Source organism: Salvelinus namaycush, chromosome 31, assembly GCF_016432855.1.
Source record: "Salvelinus namaycush isolate Seneca chromosome 31, SaNama_1.0, whole genome shotgun sequence".
NCBI classification, from domain to species: Eukaryota; Metazoa; Chordata; class Actinopteri; order Salmoniformes; family Salmonidae; genus Salvelinus; species Salvelinus namaycush.
In genome coordinates, this window is record NC_052337.1 from 36338602 (window position 1) to 36357637 (window position 19036).

Here is a 19036-nt window from a genome sequence, read left to right on the forward strand (position 1 = left end):
AAGGTGTTTTCAGCAGAAGGCCCATCTACAACCACACATTCAGAGGTTTAGCCTAGCCATGTGCACGTGCACCACTGTTTTATTGTGAATTATTTCGAGCCTACACAACAATGCACAGACTGGCCTACTCTTTTCTAATTTGAAACGACAGCTCTTATTCCAAGCTATGCATACATGTTCATTATATGCAATTTTTAAAAACACTGTTAGTGAGATGTGATAAATTAATATATTGATATTGATATATACTTTTATAACAGTTATTTTCATTCCTCTAGCGCTCCATCTGCCGGACAATGTATGACGAAAACGAGGACTTCTCTGACGTTGAAGAAATTGCAAATGTCAGGGGTTTCAATCTGGAGGAGAAACTTGTTAGCGACTCATACAACACACATTTCGTTCAGTTGATGGATGGCAAAGGTACACATCTGTTTCATTCATAAAATATTACCACACACTCACAGTCCCCCATGCAAACTCATAACTGGCTGGACATGCAGAATTTCTACCTTTTTATGGATTCACACATGATAAGGGAAAAGTTCCTGTTGGTTAATTCGTTTTTGTGCAGGATGTCCTCACAATTCTATGATATACACACACATCAAACATTGCTCTACCTGAATATATATATATGCAGAAGTGGCCCAATGACCTCTTACACTTTTTTCTTCTCAGATTTCACTTATGAGTATGTTCAGAGAGAGGCACTTCAGACCCCTCTTATTTTCAAAGCCAAAGATGGACTGGGAATCAGGTGAGACATGAGTCAAATATGATGACCTGTGACCAATACAATCAATTTGTTTTTACACTACTGCTACTCACTGTTTATTATCTATGCATAGTCACTTTACCCCTACCTACATGTACAAAATAACTTGACTAACCTGGACCTCCGCACATTGACTCTTACAGTTACTTTTTACTTTAGTTTATTTAGTAAATATTTTCTTAACTCTTTCTTGAACTGCATTGTTGGTTAAAGGCATGTAAGTAAGCATTTCACAGTAAGGTCTACACCAGTTGTATTCGGAGCATGTGACAAATACAATTTGATTTGATCATGTTTAGCCTATTACATGCTCTTGGTTAAATATTAACCATGCTCTTGGTTAAATATTAGGCTTTATGGAATGGTTTGACGTTAATATGCTTATCTTGACTATATTCTTTAAAAAAAAAACAGAATGCCAGACCCGGAGTTCACCGTCAGTGAGATTAAAGGTTTGGTTGGTAAGTCTATCTGTTTTTAAATAGCCAGCAAAAAGTTGCTAAATGCTTCCTTTCCCTCCATCAATTCTTATCTTAGACAGCAGTGCTGATGTACTCCACAGTACCCTGCATTTCTTGATGAATGAAAAGCATGCTACTGGAAAAGGTGTTATGTCAAAAAGTATGTGGGTGTTGATGTAAACTTCTATAAGCCTGTAATGCAAAAATGAGATGACTCACTGTACCAAGACAATTTCTATACATTTGCATTGCAGACCCAAATATATATATAGGCCTATTCATATAGATTCTATATTTTAATCAGACTGACATCAGTTAAATAGCACTTTTTCCTTAGGCTAAATTACCACTTATTAGATCTCGGCAGGGTTCTTCAGTGCGACCATTTTACTCGCATATGCGCTTAAATATTTTTCTGTGCGACCTAGAATTTTAATTAAGGACTACCAGTGCCTAGACAAATGTAGGATTCTAGCTTTACTACCTCAAAGATTTTTAATTGTTCTCCTACATTTCTTTGTAAGCGCCTACATTTTCAATTTAGTGCACACGTATTTGGTATTTTATTAGGATCCCCATTAGCTGTTGCAAAAGCAGCAGCTACTCTTCCTGGGGTCCACACAAAACATGAAACATAAATACAGAATAACATCATACAGAACATCATTAGACAAGAACAGCTCAAGGACAGAGCTACATACATTAGTTTATTTGCTCGGCGTAGGCTAGCCCTGCTCATGTCAGATGATGAAAGTGTTCAGGACAGGGTGTACTTGTTTTATTATGGTACATAATGTATGTGCGCTGTGGTTCAGCAACCACCTGTTGGTAAAAGTTATGAACAACGTGCATACAAATTGTACAGTTGTACCCAGGTTTACCGTAAGACTGCTGTGTTGGTGTTTGCAGGTAGCCGTCGTGCCGTTGATGTGATGGATGTGAGCACCCAGAAAGGCTCTGAGATGAGCATGGCCCAGTTTGTCCGCTACTATGAGACGCCTGAGGAAGAGAGGGACAAACTCTTCAATGTTATCAGCCTAGAGTTCAGCCACACCAAACTGGAGAACCTCATCAAGAGGCCTACTGTGGTGAGATGACGCTGGCAGTTTTTATTTCATGTGTTCATTATGAACGAGGGCAAATTTGATAGTGAATGCCAGCCAACTGTCAGCTCTCTTATAGGTGGATTTAGTGGACTGGGTGGACAACATGTGGCCCCTAAAACTGAAACGAAGACAAACCGAAGCCACTAATGTCATCTCGGAGATGAAGTACCCCAAAGTACAGAAGTAAGTATTTTAGAAATGTCCTCAGTTATTGCATAGTATTTCCCATGCAATGCCAGAATGTTTCTTTGGATGTTTTAACCTGTTTGCAAAATGTAGTGGATTGTACCTAACAGGAAAATGCTCAAGCACAGGCCACATTTTATTTTAAAAAGCTGCTTTGCTGGGAGGAAATATTAGCCTACTCCTCCTCCTTTTTCCAAAGTCCCTCTGCCCGCTGCGCTCTGCTGTTGTTCACTTCCTCTTATGGCTCTAGATGGTTGCTAGGCAGCGGGGCTCTTTCATGGTGGAGGGCGGTTCTTCACAGGGTGCAGAAGTGACTATGGATCCTCCTCAGCCAATCAGTTGCCAGCATTAGGGCATAACCCGCACTCCAGAGCCAATTGTGCCCTCCCTTTCATCCTCATTCTTCCCCTCTCTCTCACACTCTATCTTGCTCTCTCTCTTTCACTATAATATTCTCTCTCCTCCCAGTTTCTCACTCTCTCTCTTTACTAAATGGAGCCCTCCGCAGATGGAGAGGCAGGGAAATAAAAGCCAGAAATAAAAGCTATAGCAGTTCTCTTGTGTCCGGTCGGTGAAAAGCGCATGGGGGGGGGGGGCTGGTCCTGAGCGAACCGGCTCAGGGAGAGAGGAATAGCTATCGGGTACGTCTCTGTCTTTCATTGGGAAAAGCTGCTGGGGTTTAGAGATGTCGGGAGTACTCTACCATGTCATTTGACTTCGATTTATTTACCCCCTCTTTAATGGAGACGCTTATGGGCTGCTGAGATTGATTGTGAGTGGTGTTTGTAGTGGGATGTTGGGCTCTTAGCCCAGGGTCTGGTCACTCTGTCCATAGGGGAAACTGCTGTGCAGCCAATAGGATGGCGATCTATGTGTGATTATGTTGTGTCTCACAGGTTCAGCAGATGGGCCCTCAGTTTATGATAATTGCAACAGACGTGGGTGAAGATAGTTCTATCATAAACATCTGTGAATGTGTAGGAGGCCTATATGTGCTTCTTTGTAATTATTTGTCTTTGTTTACAAGTATGTTATTCATAATGTAAAGAGAGTGAATGTGAAGTATGTAAGCCATACAGTATTATGCGTCTCTACATGTTCCATTGAGTGTAGGTGATATTTGTGTCTATTTATACAACGGGTGGGTCTAATCCTGGACACTGATTGTTTAAAACCGCATTCCAACTGGTGTCTATTCAACAAGTTACCACCGGCTAAAGCTATAACGTTGAAATGCATATTTACTCTGATCCATCTCACTGCGCAATTCACTGTCTCATCAACCCAGCCAGGCAATTTATAAACTTGATCTCCACTATAAAAAGCATCTAGACATTATATCCCATTTCTTTTAGACAAGCAATTGGTTTTCCACAGCTGAGATTTGATAAACCTCGCTGTCTCTCTGACATTTGCAACATTATTTCAATATTGAAATTCGTTCTCCACCTGTCCCATAGTAATGAATGTCGGGACGAGACAGACCACTTTTCTCAGCCAGTTAAATTCATGAATTAGCTGGCATAATTTTTATGGCTATATACAAAGACATGTCAATAGAAAACAGGTAAAACAAAACGAAATGCAGCTTGTTTTTAATCTTCAGCTCCAGCTTCAGTTTGTTGTGATTGTGTTAGTTGTGTTGCTGGCTAGCTCCTCTGAACAACAGTGTCCTGACGAGAGAACACATTTTCTATGCCAGGCGAAATCGTGCCCCATTAGCTCATTGTTATAGATGTATCCAAATAAATGTCACTAGAAAACAGCTTAAACAAACGCAAATGCAGTTATTCTGGCTGCACTGTTTGACGTGACTGTAATTTAGCCATAGCTGGCTAGCAAGCAAGCAAGGGATAAGAACGTTGCCAGCCAGTATGGTAATGGAACATTTAGAATGAACGACTGGGTCGCGTCCATAGATAGAGAACAAAAATAACGGATGGGTCGCGTCTCTTGCAACCGAACCGATTGAACGAATGACCAGTCGGCTTGGCTAGCAACCTTAGATTTGTGTCGGGACTATATCTCGTGGAAGGATGAAATAGTATGAATAAATTCATTAACAATGTTTTTTTATGAAAATATGTCAATCATTATTTAAATATGTTGGTAACCCGTTGTATAAAAATGATAATGCCCTCGATGCCAGTGTTTGGAGGATATATTGGTACGGTTTGCCGGCCCTCTACGACACTCGTGGCAATATATCCTCCAAACACCCGGCTTCTTGGGCATTATCACTTAAATGGATGTGTCCTTCTCCCTCTGAGTATTGGCAGTTTAAACCATTACCTCGGTCAAGGTCATACTCCTGTAAACCCTTTCCTCAGGTCTCTCTGTGGGAGGGAGCAGATACACTGCTGTAGGATGGATGACAAGCCTGTATCTCTGACTAGATTCATACAGTAGGAGCCAGCCGAGGCTGGAGAACTATATCTTAGCCCCCGACTTATGTAATAGACCAAATTAAATATGTATGGCTGAAATTAGCCGCGTTGACAGGATGGGAAGTGGTCTGTATTTTATGAGCTCTTGCAACTGACTGGATCAGGGGAGGCAAACAAGCTTGTATTGATCAGCGGGTGTTATGGAGGCTCCCTGGTGGACTCGTGCTGCCAAGAGAGGTTATTTGTCCAACAACAGGAACAGGGGTTGTGGCGATCAGTGTTTGGTATAGAATTGGTGTATTGTTTGTTCATCACTCATGATGGATGTCCCATGGCTTGAATAGTGGAATTACAACCCTGTGAAAGGCTTTGAATTAGTAATGTCACAACCTTTTTTATCAAACATTCAGTGTATGGATGGACCTGAAGCTAGAAAAAAATATTGCCTGATTTACTGTAGGGTATAGATCTGAGAAACCTGGCAAGTAGAATACCTGTGCTGACTTTAAAATGATACCAGGAGAATGGATGCATCATTTTGCAGTAGCCTACATACAAATCAAACCATCTTACAACAATCATGACTGTGGCTTTAACCATAATGTGCATTGTTTTCCCTATATTAATTTAGCAGCTGCGGCCTGCTGCTGCTAAATAGTTGCCGCCACTCCAAAATATCCGATTATTATTTAAGTACATTTTTATTTTGTTTTGAGAGGGAGAAGAAATTGGGATTGTAAAACGTATTCAGTGTAAACTTAAAGCTTCGATATGCAACTTTTTGGGTGACCCGACCAAATTCACATACAAATGTGTGTTTTATAGATCTGTCATTCTCATTGAAAGCATGTCTAAGAAGCGGTAGATCTGTTCTATGTGCACTATTTCTATGCTTCCCGTTCTTAAATTTAGTTTATGCATCTTTTTCTTTCGGTTTTGTACACCAGCATCCAACAGCTGAAAATACAAATACTTGTTTTTGGTTATGGATAAGATATTTCACAGCAGTTTCGATGATACAATGATTCTCTACACTATACTTGCTTGTTTTGTCACGAACTGAAATTTGGCGAACTATTAGAATTGTAGCAATTTTAGTGATTTCTGCATAGTGCATCTTTAAATTACTAAAACCAGATATAAAGTATGTAGAAAAGATAATGGAGTTATATATTTGTTTAAGATCATCTTTGAGAACAGACAATCACAAAAATAAAAACTATACTGTCAATGAGAATATTTTGTTAGAATGTTTGATTCACTCCGCTGCATAAGCACACCACATAAGCCTCGGCAAAATGTGTAGAATTGCAGGAAATGAGCTTAAAACTTTAACATTTTCTCCCCTCCGAAGGCAAAATTTGCAGGAAGTCTCTGCGGCCAAGAGGACAGCATTTAAAAATGTTCCTTCAGAGACTGCGCCATTGGCCACGGCCACAGATTTCTAAGTAGATTTCAGTCAAAACTGTAACTCGGCCACTGAGGAACATTCACTGTCTTGGTAAGCAATTCCAGTAGATTTGGCCGTGTGTTTTAGGTTATTGTCTTGCTGAAAGGTGAATTAATCTCCCAATGTTTGGTGGAATGCAGACTGAACCAAGTTTTCCTTTTGCCTGCGCTTGGCTCCATTTCTTTTTTTTATCCTTAAAAACTCCCCAGTCCTTAATGATTACAAGCATACCCATAACATGATGCAGGCACTAATATGCTTGAAAATATGGAGAGTAGTACTCCATAATGTGTTGTATTGGATCTGTCCCAAACATAAGACTTTATATTCAGGACAAAACTTTTGCAGTTGTACTTTAGTGCCTTCTTGCAAACAGGATGCATGCTTTGGAATATTTTCATTCTGTACAGGCTTCCTTTTCACTCTGTCAATTAGTTTAGTATTGTAGAGTAACTACAATGTTGTTGATCCCTCCTCAGTTTTCTCCTTTCACAGCCATTAAACTCTGTAACTGTTTTAAAGTCACCATTGTCCTCATGGTGAAACCCCTGAGCGGTTTCTTTCCTCTCCGGCAACTGAGTTAGGAAGGACGCTTGTATCTTTGTAGTGACTGGGTGTATTGAGTAGAGGTCGACCGATTATGATTTTTCAACGCCGATACCGATAACGATTATTGGAGGACCAAAAAAAGCCGATACTGATTAATCAGACAAATCTTTTATTTAAAAAAAATATTTACATGTATTTATTTGTAATAATGACAATTACAACAATACTGAATGAACACTTTAACTTAATATAATACATCAATAAAATCAATTTAGCCTCAAATAAATAATGAAACATGTTCAATTTGGTTTAAATAATGCAAAAACAAAGTGTTGGAGAAGAAAGTAAAAGTGCAATATGTGCCATGTAAAAAAGCTAACGTTTAAGTTCCTTGCTCAGAACATGACAACATATGAAAGCTGGTGGTTTCTTTTAACATGAGTCTTCAATATTCCCAGGTAAGAAGTTTTAGGTTGTAGTTATTATAGGACAATTTTCTCTATACCATTTGTATTTCATATACCTTTGACTATTGGATGTTCTTATAGGCACTTTAGTATTGCCAGTGTAACAGTATAGCTTCCGTCCCTTTCCTCACCCCTTCCTGCCAGGAACACATCGACAACAGCCACCCTCAAAGCAGCGTTACCCATCACTCAACAAAAGCCCTTGCAGAGCAAGAGGAACAACTACTTCAAGGTCTCAGAGCGAGTTACGTCACCGATTGAAACGCTGTTAGCGTGCACTCCGCTAACTAGCTAGCCAGTTCACATCGGTTACACCAGCCTAATCTCGGGAGTTGATAGGCTTGAAGTCATAAACAGCTTAATGCTTGAAGCACAGGGAAGAGCTGCTGGCAAACGCACGAAAGTGCTGTTTGAATGAATGCTTACGAGCCTGCTGCTGCCTACCATCAGACTGCTCTATCAAATATCAAATCATAGACTTAATTATAGCATAATAACACACAGAAATACGAGCCTTAGGTCATTAATATGGTCAAATCCAGAAACGATCATTTCGAAAACAAAACGTTTATTCTTTCAGTGAAATACACGGGTGGCATCCATAAGTCTAAATATTCCTGTTACATTGCACAACCTTCAATGTTATGGAAACACAATTTCCCTAGTTAAATATGTCCTGCTAACCTGGATTTCTTTTAACTAAATATGCAGGTTTAAAAAAATATACCTCTGTGTATTGATTTTAAGAAAGGCATTGATGTTTATGGTTAGGTACATTCGTGCAACGATTGTGCTTTTTTTGCAAATGCGCTTTTGTTAAATCATCCCCCGTTTGGCGAAGTTGGTCTTCACACAGTTGGCAACGAGCCAGGCGGCCCAAACTGCTGCGTATAGCCTGACTGTTGCACAGAACGCAAGAGAAGTGACACAATTTCCCTAGTTAAAAGAAATTAATGTTAGCAGGCAATATTAACTAAATATGCAGGTTTAAAAATATATACTTGTGCATTGATTTTAAGAAAGGCGTTGATGTTTATGGTTAGGTACATTGGTGCAACGACAGTGCTTTTTTCACGAATGTGCTTGTTAAATCATCACCTGTTTGGTGAAGTAGGCTGTGATTCGATGAGAAATTAACAGCCACCGCATCGATTATATGCAACGCAGGACAAGCTAGATAAACTAGTAATGTCATCAACCATGTGTAGTTAACTAGTGATTATGTTAAGATTGATTGTTTTTATAAGATACGTTTAACGCTAGCTAGCACCTTACCTTGGCTCCTTGCTGCACTCGCATAACAGGTAGTCAGCCTGCCACGCAGTCTCCTCGTGGATTGCAATGTAATCGACCGTGATCGGTGTCCAAAAATGCCGATTACCGATTTGTTATGAAAACTTGAAATCGGCCCTAATTAATCGGTCATTCCGATTAATCGGTCGACCTCTAGTATTGATACACCATCCAAAGTACAATTAATAACTACAGCATGCTCAAAGGGATATTCAACATCTGCTTTAAAAAAAAAACTATCTACCAATAGGTGCCCTTGTTTGCGAGGGCCCTTCTCTGGTCTTTGTGGTTGAATCTGTGTTTGAAATTCACTGCTCGACTGAGGGACCTTACAGATAATTGTCCATGCAACTTATATTACTTGCTAAGCAACATATTTACTCCTGAACTTTAGGCTTTCCATAAGAAAGGAGTTGAATACTTATTGACTCAAGACATTTCATCTTTTCTTTCTTAATTAATTAGTGAAAACTGCAAATAACATTCCACTTTGACATTATGGGGTATTGTGTGTTCTCTTAACACATTTGTGGTTATTGATTTTTTTGATGTTGGTCGGAATAGAGTATTGGTAGATGTAGAAGATTTCAACCAGGTATTGGGGCTGTTCCAAATTGGTTGAACTGCTTGTTTCGAAGGAATAAATAGACATTTTCGGCCAAATAGCTTCCATGTACTGTAATGTTGCAATGCTACACTTTCTGTATAGTTTCTGGGGTAAGAACAGTGAACAAAAATTTGCTCACTGAACACTTCCTTGACAAAGTTGGTGACCATACTTTTATTTACCCATTTCTGTTCATGATGTTCATTCAGCTCAGCATCTAACCCACCGTCTTTATATGATCCCTCAGGTTCATCATAACTATGCACATGCAGGGTCTCATTATCCATCCCTCTCATCCCTCCTCTGTAGGTACTGTTTGATGAGCGTGAAGGGCTGCTATACTGACTTCCACATTGATTTCGGGGGCACGTCTGTGTGGTATCACGTTTTCAAGGGAGGGAAGGTAAGTTCATGTATTTTTATTATTATATATATTTTTTGAACAGTATGTGGATAACAGCAGTGCATCCACCTGAGGCTCTGATGTACCCTCCCCCAATGCTGGTACTGTATATGTATCAGATTTCTGCAGAGGCGCTACAAATGAACCTGTCCCCTGTTTTTCTCAGCGACGGCTGCAGAAATCACAGGACTGTTGCTAGGTAGTCTGTTGAGGCATCTCATTATATAAACGTGCATATTTCAAGCTAGAGGAAGAGAAATGTTGTGATAGGATAGTCAAATCTAAGAAATGTCCTGACTTCTCTAATATAAGATGTAACATTGAGTGCTGTTAACATAGAAATATCACCCTTGTTTTAGATGACTACCAAAGCTACATTCACAACTTTTCATACCCTGTCCTGTCCCCAGGTGTTCTGGCTGGTGCCTCCGACGCCTCATAACCTTGCCCTGTATGAGGACTGGGTTCTGTCAGGCAAGCAGAGTGACATCTTCCTGGGAGACCGTGCAGATGGCTGCCAGAGGGTGGAGCTGAAACAGGGCTACACCTTCTTCATCCCCTCTGGTGAACTGCCTAGCATTTCATTTTGATGTATTCCTATCATATTAACGTTAATATTATTGTAGCAAACCATACATTACATGCTCTGCTTTATTCAAGCATGTGTTTGAGGACATGTTTGGGCATGCTATGTCTGTTTTGAGTGGGTCAGCCGGTTCTCATGATGTTTGGCTGGCTGTCCTGTTTCAGGCTGGATTCATGCAGTCTACACCCCCGAGGACACGCTGGTGTTTGGAGGCAACATTCTGCACAGCTTTAACATTCCCATGCAACTCTCCATCTATGAGATAGAGAATAGGACTAAGGTAGGCTGTCATACAGGTGTCCCACTACTGATGCTTCACTCCACCTATGACCATTAGTTAAAGTTAACTGTGTCTCTACAATGAAGATGGATGGGGAAACAGCCTCACCTCATACAAACAAGTCAAGGTCACTTAGTTTGCTGCATCAATGAGTGTGAGAATGTCAAACCAACCTTGTGACGTCATCAGAGTGCGCAGCTGAAAACTGTATGCTGGAAACACTCGGTTTGTTATTTTTTATTAAAACATAACTAATATTCGTTAAATATAAATACCAAACTTGTTTTTGCGTGGATTCCGTGACGTGGTTAGCTTTTAACAGCTAGGACCGCTATTTCTTGTCCCAGAATTCTGCTTAACAGACCGGTTGAAGCCTGCTTGACAGAGCTGCTAAGCTGCTTGCCATCAAGCTAACGAAGTTAGTCCCAGATGAGTTTTGCAATTGAGCCCTCTTTGTCTGGAGAAATAATTGTAGTGTTCCAGCGCTGTAGGAGCTGTGTCTACTACGCTTTGCTTCAGGACAAACCGGATCACTTAGAGTTCCAATGCGGCAATTGTTTGCTTGCCGGGGATTATAGGCTTGAGGTGGCTTCCTTGATCACGCAGGTCGCCAGCCTACCTAAGAAACTGGTTAAAACGCAGAGTGGAATGTTTACCTTTTCTACGCCAGTGGCTGGACGGCGTTCGCGCTTATTGGATGCATCTCCGCCATGTCTTTTGTCATTATCCGACTGGCCTGCGTTGCCTGGAGCTCCCCCATCTGATAGCAGAGTCGAAGGGGCACAGCAAGAGGAGCAAGGCAACCAATGATGGTCGCATGTCATGAGCCGTGAAAGCCAAAGACAGCGGCCTCCCGCAAAGCAGTCTACACTCCCAACGATAGGCCCGTAGCAGATACAAACAACGAATAGTTTCGGCGTCCTGGAGCCTGATCTTCCTGCACCTTCGTCGCAGGGGGTACCTATGTCAACGGCCGCAGTGCCTACTCCTACGATTTCGAAGTTGACGTCGGCAACCTTCCGTCCCTGCTCTGGATCGAGCGGGGATTCTCCATCTGTCGGAGGCCTGCGCCGGGAGCAACAGGCTCAAGTTATCCTGCCTCTCGCCCGTCCATAAAGTGTTCTCCGAGGCATGGGAGTGGGTGGGTGTCCTCGTCCTTCTCGCCAGCCGTGATTTTGGGCTGCTCCATGGTAAGAAATGTGACTGTTTTTGCACCAGGAACAATGTCCTATCCCAGAGCTTGAGTAAACGACATTACTAAACTGCTACCGAATGTACTACTTCAGGACATGGAAATCGATTCTATCGTAGTTCATGTGGGTTTTAATGACATTATGAAGGGCAACTCTGAACTGTTGAAACTGGATTTTAAAGAGGTCATTGACTCTGCTAAACGCTAATAAAATACCCATCATATTTGGCTCTGTGCCCTCTGAATCGTGGCATTGAACGCTTTAGCAGGATTCTTTCTCTTCACAACTGGCTACGTGATTATTGCAGCTCGATGGGTGTAACTTTTGTTGACAATTTCGATACCTTTTTGGAAACAAAACACGTTTTATAAGGAGGATGGGATCCACCCAAATCATTTGGGTTCCTGGATCCTTTCACAACACTGTAAGGCTGCATTGAGACAATGACTTATCAATGACTCAAGCCCAGGTCAGCTAATCCCTGCCATTGTGATGCTGAGTTGTCATAATTCTTCAGCAAATGTACATTATACCAGGGGAGTTGATAGACACAATGTAAGTAACCTGATGTTCTGAAAGAACTGCAAAATCTGGATCCCTACAAATCAGCTGGGCTAGACAATTTGGACCCTCTCTTTCTAAAATTATCCGCCAAAATTGTTGCAATCCCTATTACTAGCCTATTCAACCTCTCTTTCGTATCATCTGAGATCCCCCAAGACCGAAAGCTGCTGCGGTCATCCCTCTTCAAAGGGGGAGATTCTAGACCCAAACTGTTATAGACCTATATCCATCCTGCCCTGCCTTTCTAAAATCTTCGAAAGCCAAGTTAATAAACAGATCACCGACCATTTTGATTCCAACCGTACTTTCTCCACTATGCAATCTGGTTTCCGAGCTGGTCATGGGTGCACCTCAGCCACGCTCAAGGTCCTAAACGATATCATAACCGCCATCGATAACAGACAGTACTGTGCAGCCGTCTTCATCGACCTGGCCAAGGCTTTCGACTCTGTCAATCACCGCATTCTTATCGGCAGACTCAATAGCCTTGGCTTCTCTAATGACTGCCTCGCCTGGTTCACCAACTACTTCTCAGAGTTCAGTGTGTCAAATCGGAGGGCCTGTTGTCCGAACCTCTGGCAGTCTCTATGGGGGTGCCACAGGGTTAATCTCTCGGGCTGACTCTTTTCTCTGTATATATCATTGATTTCGCTGTTGCTGCTGGTGATTCTCTGATCCACCTCTACGCAGACGACACCATTCTGTATACATCTGGCCCTTCTTTGGACACTGTGCTAACAAACCTACAAACAAGCTTCAACGCCATACAACACTCCTTCCGTGGCCTCGCAACTGCTTTTAAATGCTAGTAAAACTAAGTGCATGCTCTTCAACCGATTGCTGCCCACACCCTCCCGCTCGACCAGCATCACTACTCTGGACGGTTTTGACCTAGAATATGTGGACAATTACAAATACCTAGGTGTCTGGTTAGACTGTAAACTCTCCTTCAAGACTCACATTAAGCATCTCCAATCCAAAATGAAATCTAGAATCGGCTTCCTATTTCGCAACAAAGCCTCCTTCACTCATGCTGCCAAACTTGCCCTCAAAAAACGGACTATCCTACCGATCCTTGACTTTGGCGATGTCATTTACAAAATAGCCCGCAACACTCAACTAAGCAAACTGGATGTAGTCTATCACAGTGCCGTCCATTTTATCACCAAAGCCCCATATACTACCCACCACTGTGACCTGTATGCTCTCGTTGGCTGGCCCTCACTACATATCCGTCGCCAAACCCACTGGCTCCAGGTAATCTATAAGTCATCTATAAGCCCCGCCTTATCTCAGCTCACTGGTCACCATAGCTACACCCACTCGTAGCACACGCTCAAGCAAGTATATTTCACTGGTCATCCCCAAAGCCAACACTTCCTTTGGCCGCCTTTCCTTCCAGTTTTCTGCTACCAATGACATGAACGAATTGCAAAAATCTGAAGCTGGAGACTTATATCTCCCTCACTAGCTTTAAGCGTCAGCTGTCTGAGCAGCTTACCCATCACTGTACCTGTACACAGCCAATCTGTAAATAGCACATCTGACTACCTCATCCCCATATTATTACTTACCCTCTTGCTCTTTTGCACCCCAGTATCTCTACTTGCACATCATCATCTGCACATCTATCACTCCAGTATTAATGCTAAATTGTAATTATTTTCGCCTCTGGGGCCTATTTATGGTCTACCTTCCTACTCTTCTACATTTGCACACACTGTACATAGATTTTTCTATTTGTCTTTTCTTTTGTGTTATTGTTTATTGTTACACATTGTTTATGTGTAACTCTGTGTTGTTTTTTGTATAACTGCTTTGCTTTATCTTGGCCAGGTCGCAGTTGTAAATGAGAACTTGTTCTCAACTGGCCTACCTGGTTAAATAAAGGTGAAATAATAAATAAAAAAACTGTGTAATTTTGTCCCTCTAGCTGCCCTGAATGCCTCTGCTGATCCTTCAGCTATTGTATGCAGTAATCATGTGCCTATGAACCAGAGTGATACTGTTAGCACTGAGGCGGTGTGCCCTAGTAGGAAGTCCACTGTGTGCAGCTCACCCTGCACTGACCTAAATAACATGAGCATATCTACTTCTGCTAAGCTTCACTGTAAAGCAATGAAAACAAGTAAGCATCCTCGAAGAAAAGTGCTCAAAATAGCCAACGGTAACATATTTTTCAACATCTCCCTGTCCGAGTCTGTAATACCAACATGTTTTAAGCAGACCACCATAGTCCCTGTGCCCAAGAACACAAAGGTAACCTACCTAAATGACTACCGACCCGTAGCACTCATGTCTGAAGCCATGAAGGGCTTTGAAAGGCTGGTTATGGCTCACATCAACACCATTATCCCAGAAACCCTAGACCCACTCCAATTTGCATACCGCCCCAACAGATTCACAGATGATGCAATCTCTATTGCACTCCACACTGCCCTTTCCCACCTGGACAAAAATAACACCTATGTGAGAATGTTATTCATTGACTACAGCTCAGCGTTCAACACCATAGTGCCCTCAAAGCTCATCAGTAAGCTAAGGACCCTGGAACTAAACACGTCACTCTGCACCTGGATTGTGGACTTCCTAATGGGCCGTCCCCAGGTGGTAAGCGTAGGTAACAACACATCCGCCATGCTGATCCTCAACACAGGGGCCTGTCAGGGATGCGTGCTCAGTCCCCTCCTGTACTCCCTGTTCACTCATGACTGCACGGCCAGGCACGACTCCAACACCATCATTAAGTTTGCCGATGACACAGTGGTAGGCCTGATCAACGACGAGACAGCCTATAGGGAGGAGGTCAGAGACCTGGCTGTGTGGTGCCAGGACAACAACCTCTCCCTCAACGTGATCAAGACAAAGGAGATGATTGTGGACTACAGGAAAAAGAGGACCGAGCACACCCCCATTCTCATCGACGGGGCTGCAGTGGAACAGGTTGAGAGCTTCAAGTTCCTTGGTGTCCACATAAACAAACTAACATGGTCCAAGCACACCAAGACAGTCGTAAAGAGGGCACGACAAAACCTATTCTCCCTCAGGAGACTGAAAAGATTTGGCATGGGTCCTCAGATCCTCAAAAGGTTTTACAGCTGCACCATCGAGAGCATCCTGACTGGTTGCATCACTCCCTGGTACGGCAACTGCGCGGCCTCCGACCACAAGGAACTACAAACGGCCCAGTACATCACTGGGGCCAAGCTTCCTGCAATCCAGGACCTCTATACCAGGCGGTGTCAGAGGAAGGCCCTAAAAATTGTCAAAGACTCCAGCCACCCTAGTCATAGACTGTTCTCTCTGGTTCCGCACAGCAAGCTGTACCGGCGCGCCAAGTCAAGGTCCAAAAGGCTTTTTAACAGCTTCTACCCCCAAGCCATAAGACTCCTGAACACATAATCAAATGGCTACCCAGACAATTTGCATTGCCCCCCCCACCCCTCTTTTACACCACTGCTACTCTCTGTTGTTATCTTCTATGCATAGTCACTTTAATACCTCTACCTACATGTACATACTACCTCAACTAACCGGTGCCCCTGCACATTGACTCTGTACCGGTACCCCCCCTGTATATAGTCTCGCTATTGTTGTTTTACTGCTGCTCTTTAATTACTTGTTACTTTTATTTCTTATTCTTATCTGTATTTTTTTTTACTTCATTGTTGGTTATGGGCTCGTAAGTAAGCATTTCATTGTACGGTCTACACCTGTTGTATTCGGCGCATGTGACTAATTCGATTTGATTTTATATGTAGCTTAAGAAACAAGGTTCATGAAATCAATAGTTTGCTAGTAACAGATGACATTCATATTCTGACTTTCTGAAATCAGTTAGATAATAACTTTGATACAGTGGTAGCAATACAAGGTTATAACATTTACAGAAATGCCAGTGGTGGAGGTGTTGCTGTTTTATATTCAGAACCACATTTATGGAAAGCTTAGAGAGGATCTCATGTTAATACTGTTGAAGTAATATGTCTATAGGTTAATCTGCCTCACCTAAAGCTGCTATAGACCACCAAGTGCTAACAGTCACAATCTGGATAACGTGTAAAAGGCTTGATAATGTATGTGATATCAACAGCGGTATATTTTCTGGGTGATTTAAATATTGACTGGCTTTCATCAAGCTGCCCACTCAAGAATAAGCTTCAAACTGTAACCAGTGCCTGCAGCCTGGTCCAGGTTACCAGTCAACCTACCAGGTAGTTAAAAACAGCCCAGTAATGAAATAATCAACATGTATTGATCACATCTTTACTAATGCTGCAGAAATTAGCTTGAAAGCAGTATCCAGATCCATCAGATATAGTGATCACAATATAGTAGCTATATCTAGGAAAATGAAAGTTTCAAAGGCTGGGCCTAATATAGTGTATAAGAGGTCATACAAGAAGTTTTGTAGTGATTCATATGTTGTTGATGTAAATAATATTTGTTGGTCCTTGGTGTTTAATGAGGAGCAAACAAATGCTGCACTTGACACATTTATGAAATTGCCTTTTCCAGTTACTAATAAGCATGCACCCATTTAAGAAAATGACTTAAATCCCTGTGGAATGATGAGGAATTGAAAAATTGTATGGTTGAGGGATGAGGCAAAAGGAATGGCAAATAAGTCTGGCTGCACAACCGATTGGCGAACGTATTGAAAATTGAGGAATCATGTGACTAGCTGAATAATAAAGAAGAAGAAACTACACTATGAAACAAAGATAAATGACAAAGAATGATAGTAAAAAGCTTTGGAGCACCTTAAATTACATTTTGGGAAAAAAGGCAAACTTGGCTCCATCATTCGTTGAATCAGATTGGTCATTAATCACAAAACCCACTGATATTGCCAACTACTTTTAATGATTTTTTTCATTGGCACGATTAGCAAACTTAGGCATGACATGCCAACAACAAAAGCTGACACTACACATCCAAGTATATCTGACCAAATTATGAAAGATGAGAATTGTAATTTTGAATTCTGTAAAGTGTGTGTGTGTGGAAGAGGTGAAAAAAATATTGTTGTATATCAACAATGACAAGCCGCTGGTGTCTGACAACTTGGATGGAAAACTACTGAGGATAATAGCGGACAATATTGCCACTCCTATTTGCTATATTTTCAATTTAAGAATACTAAGTCTGTGCACCCAGGCCTGGAGGGAAGTAAAAGTCATTCCGCTACCTAATAATAGTAAAGCCCCCTTTACTAGCTCAAATAGCCGACCAATCAGCCTGTTGCCAACCCTTAGTAAACTTAGTAAACAGGTAACGAGTTCAAACAGGTGCAGTTAATACAGGTAATGAGTGGAGAACAGGAGGGCTTCTTAAAGAAAAACTAACAGGTCTGTGAGAGCTGGAATTCTTACTGGGTGGTAGGTGATCAAATACTTGTCATGCAATAAAATGCAAATTAATTACTTAAAAATCATACAATGTGATTTTCTGGATTTTTGTTTTAGATTCCGTCTCTCACAGTTGAAGTGTACCTATGATAAAAAATTACAGACCTCTACATGCTTTGTAAGTAGGAAAACCTGCAAAATCGGCAGTGTATCAAATACTTGTTCTCCCCACTGTATGTGGATGACTTATCACTATACACGTCAGCGACTGAAATGACTGCAACACTTAACGAAGAGCTGCAGTTAGTTTCAAAGTAGATGGCAAGGAATAAGTTAGTACTAAATATTTCTAAAACTGAAAGCTTTGTATTTGGGACAAATCATTCACTAAACAACTAAATCATGTAGTAAATAATGTGGAAATTGAGCAAGTTGACTAAACTGCTTGGAGTAACTCTGGATTTGAACTGTTATGGTCAAAACATATTGATACAACAGTAGCTAAGATGGGGAGAAGACTGTCCATAATAAAGCGCTGCTCTACCTTAACAGCACTATCAACAAGGCAGGTCCTACAGGCCCTAGTTGTTGCAACTGGGCTGCTGTTCAGTTGTGTGGTCAGGTGCCACAAAAATGGACTTAGGAAAATTGCAATTGGCTTTGAACAGGGCAGGGCAGCTGGCCCTTGGATGTACAGAGAAAGCTAACATTAATATGTATGTCAATCTTTCCTGGCTCAAAGTGGAGGAGAGATTGACTTCATCACTACATGTATTTATGAGAGGTATTGACATGTTGAATGCACCGAGTTGTCTGTCTGAACTACTGGCGCACAACTCGGACACCCATGCATACCCCACAAGAAATGCCACGAGGTCTCTTCACAGTCCAGAACCAGACTATGGGAGACGCACAGTACTACATAGAGCCATGACGACATGGACGTCTATTCCACATCCAGTAACTGATGCAAGCAGTAAAATTAGATTTAAAAACATAAAAATACACCTTATGGAACAGCGGGCACTGTGAAGCGACACAAACACATGCACACCCACACACGATAACATACTCACTATACACACACGTACACATGGATTTTGTATTGTAGATATGTGGTAGTGGTGGAGTAGGGGCATGAGGGAACACAGTGTGTTGTGAAATCTGTCAATGTATTGTAATGTTTTAAAAATTTGTAACTGCATTTAATTTTGCTGGACCCCAGGAAGAGTAGCTGCTGCCTTGTCAGCAGATAATGGGGATCCATAATAAATAGAAATACAGGCCCTTCCTCAGCCAGACCTCCTTGGTTTTCACAGATCTGAACAGGATAGGTTTAAGTAATATGAAATAAGCTGTTGGGAAGCTAGGGATT

The 19036-nt window shown here is 41.6% G+C and overlaps 1 protein-coding gene across 1 annotated transcript in view; it reads left to right on the top strand.

Moving 5' to 3' along the window:
* The window catches only part of LOC120025936 (lysine-specific demethylase 2B-like), a 56280-nt gene that overhangs the window by 527 nt on the left and 36717 nt on the right, over positions 1-19036 (top strand). The window contains exons 2-9 of the mRNA XM_038970665.1: positions 279-423; positions 682-760; positions 1193-1239; positions 2149-2327; positions 2422-2528; positions 9594-9687; positions 10098-10251; positions 10438-10553. Of these exons, the coding sequence (XP_038826593.1) occupies positions 279-423; positions 682-760; positions 1193-1239; positions 2149-2327; positions 2422-2528; positions 9594-9687; positions 10098-10251; positions 10438-10553 (921 nt within the window). The remainder of the gene's footprint in view (positions 1-278; positions 424-681; positions 761-1192; positions 1240-2148; positions 2328-2421; positions 2529-9593; positions 9688-10097; positions 10252-10437; positions 10554-19036) is intronic.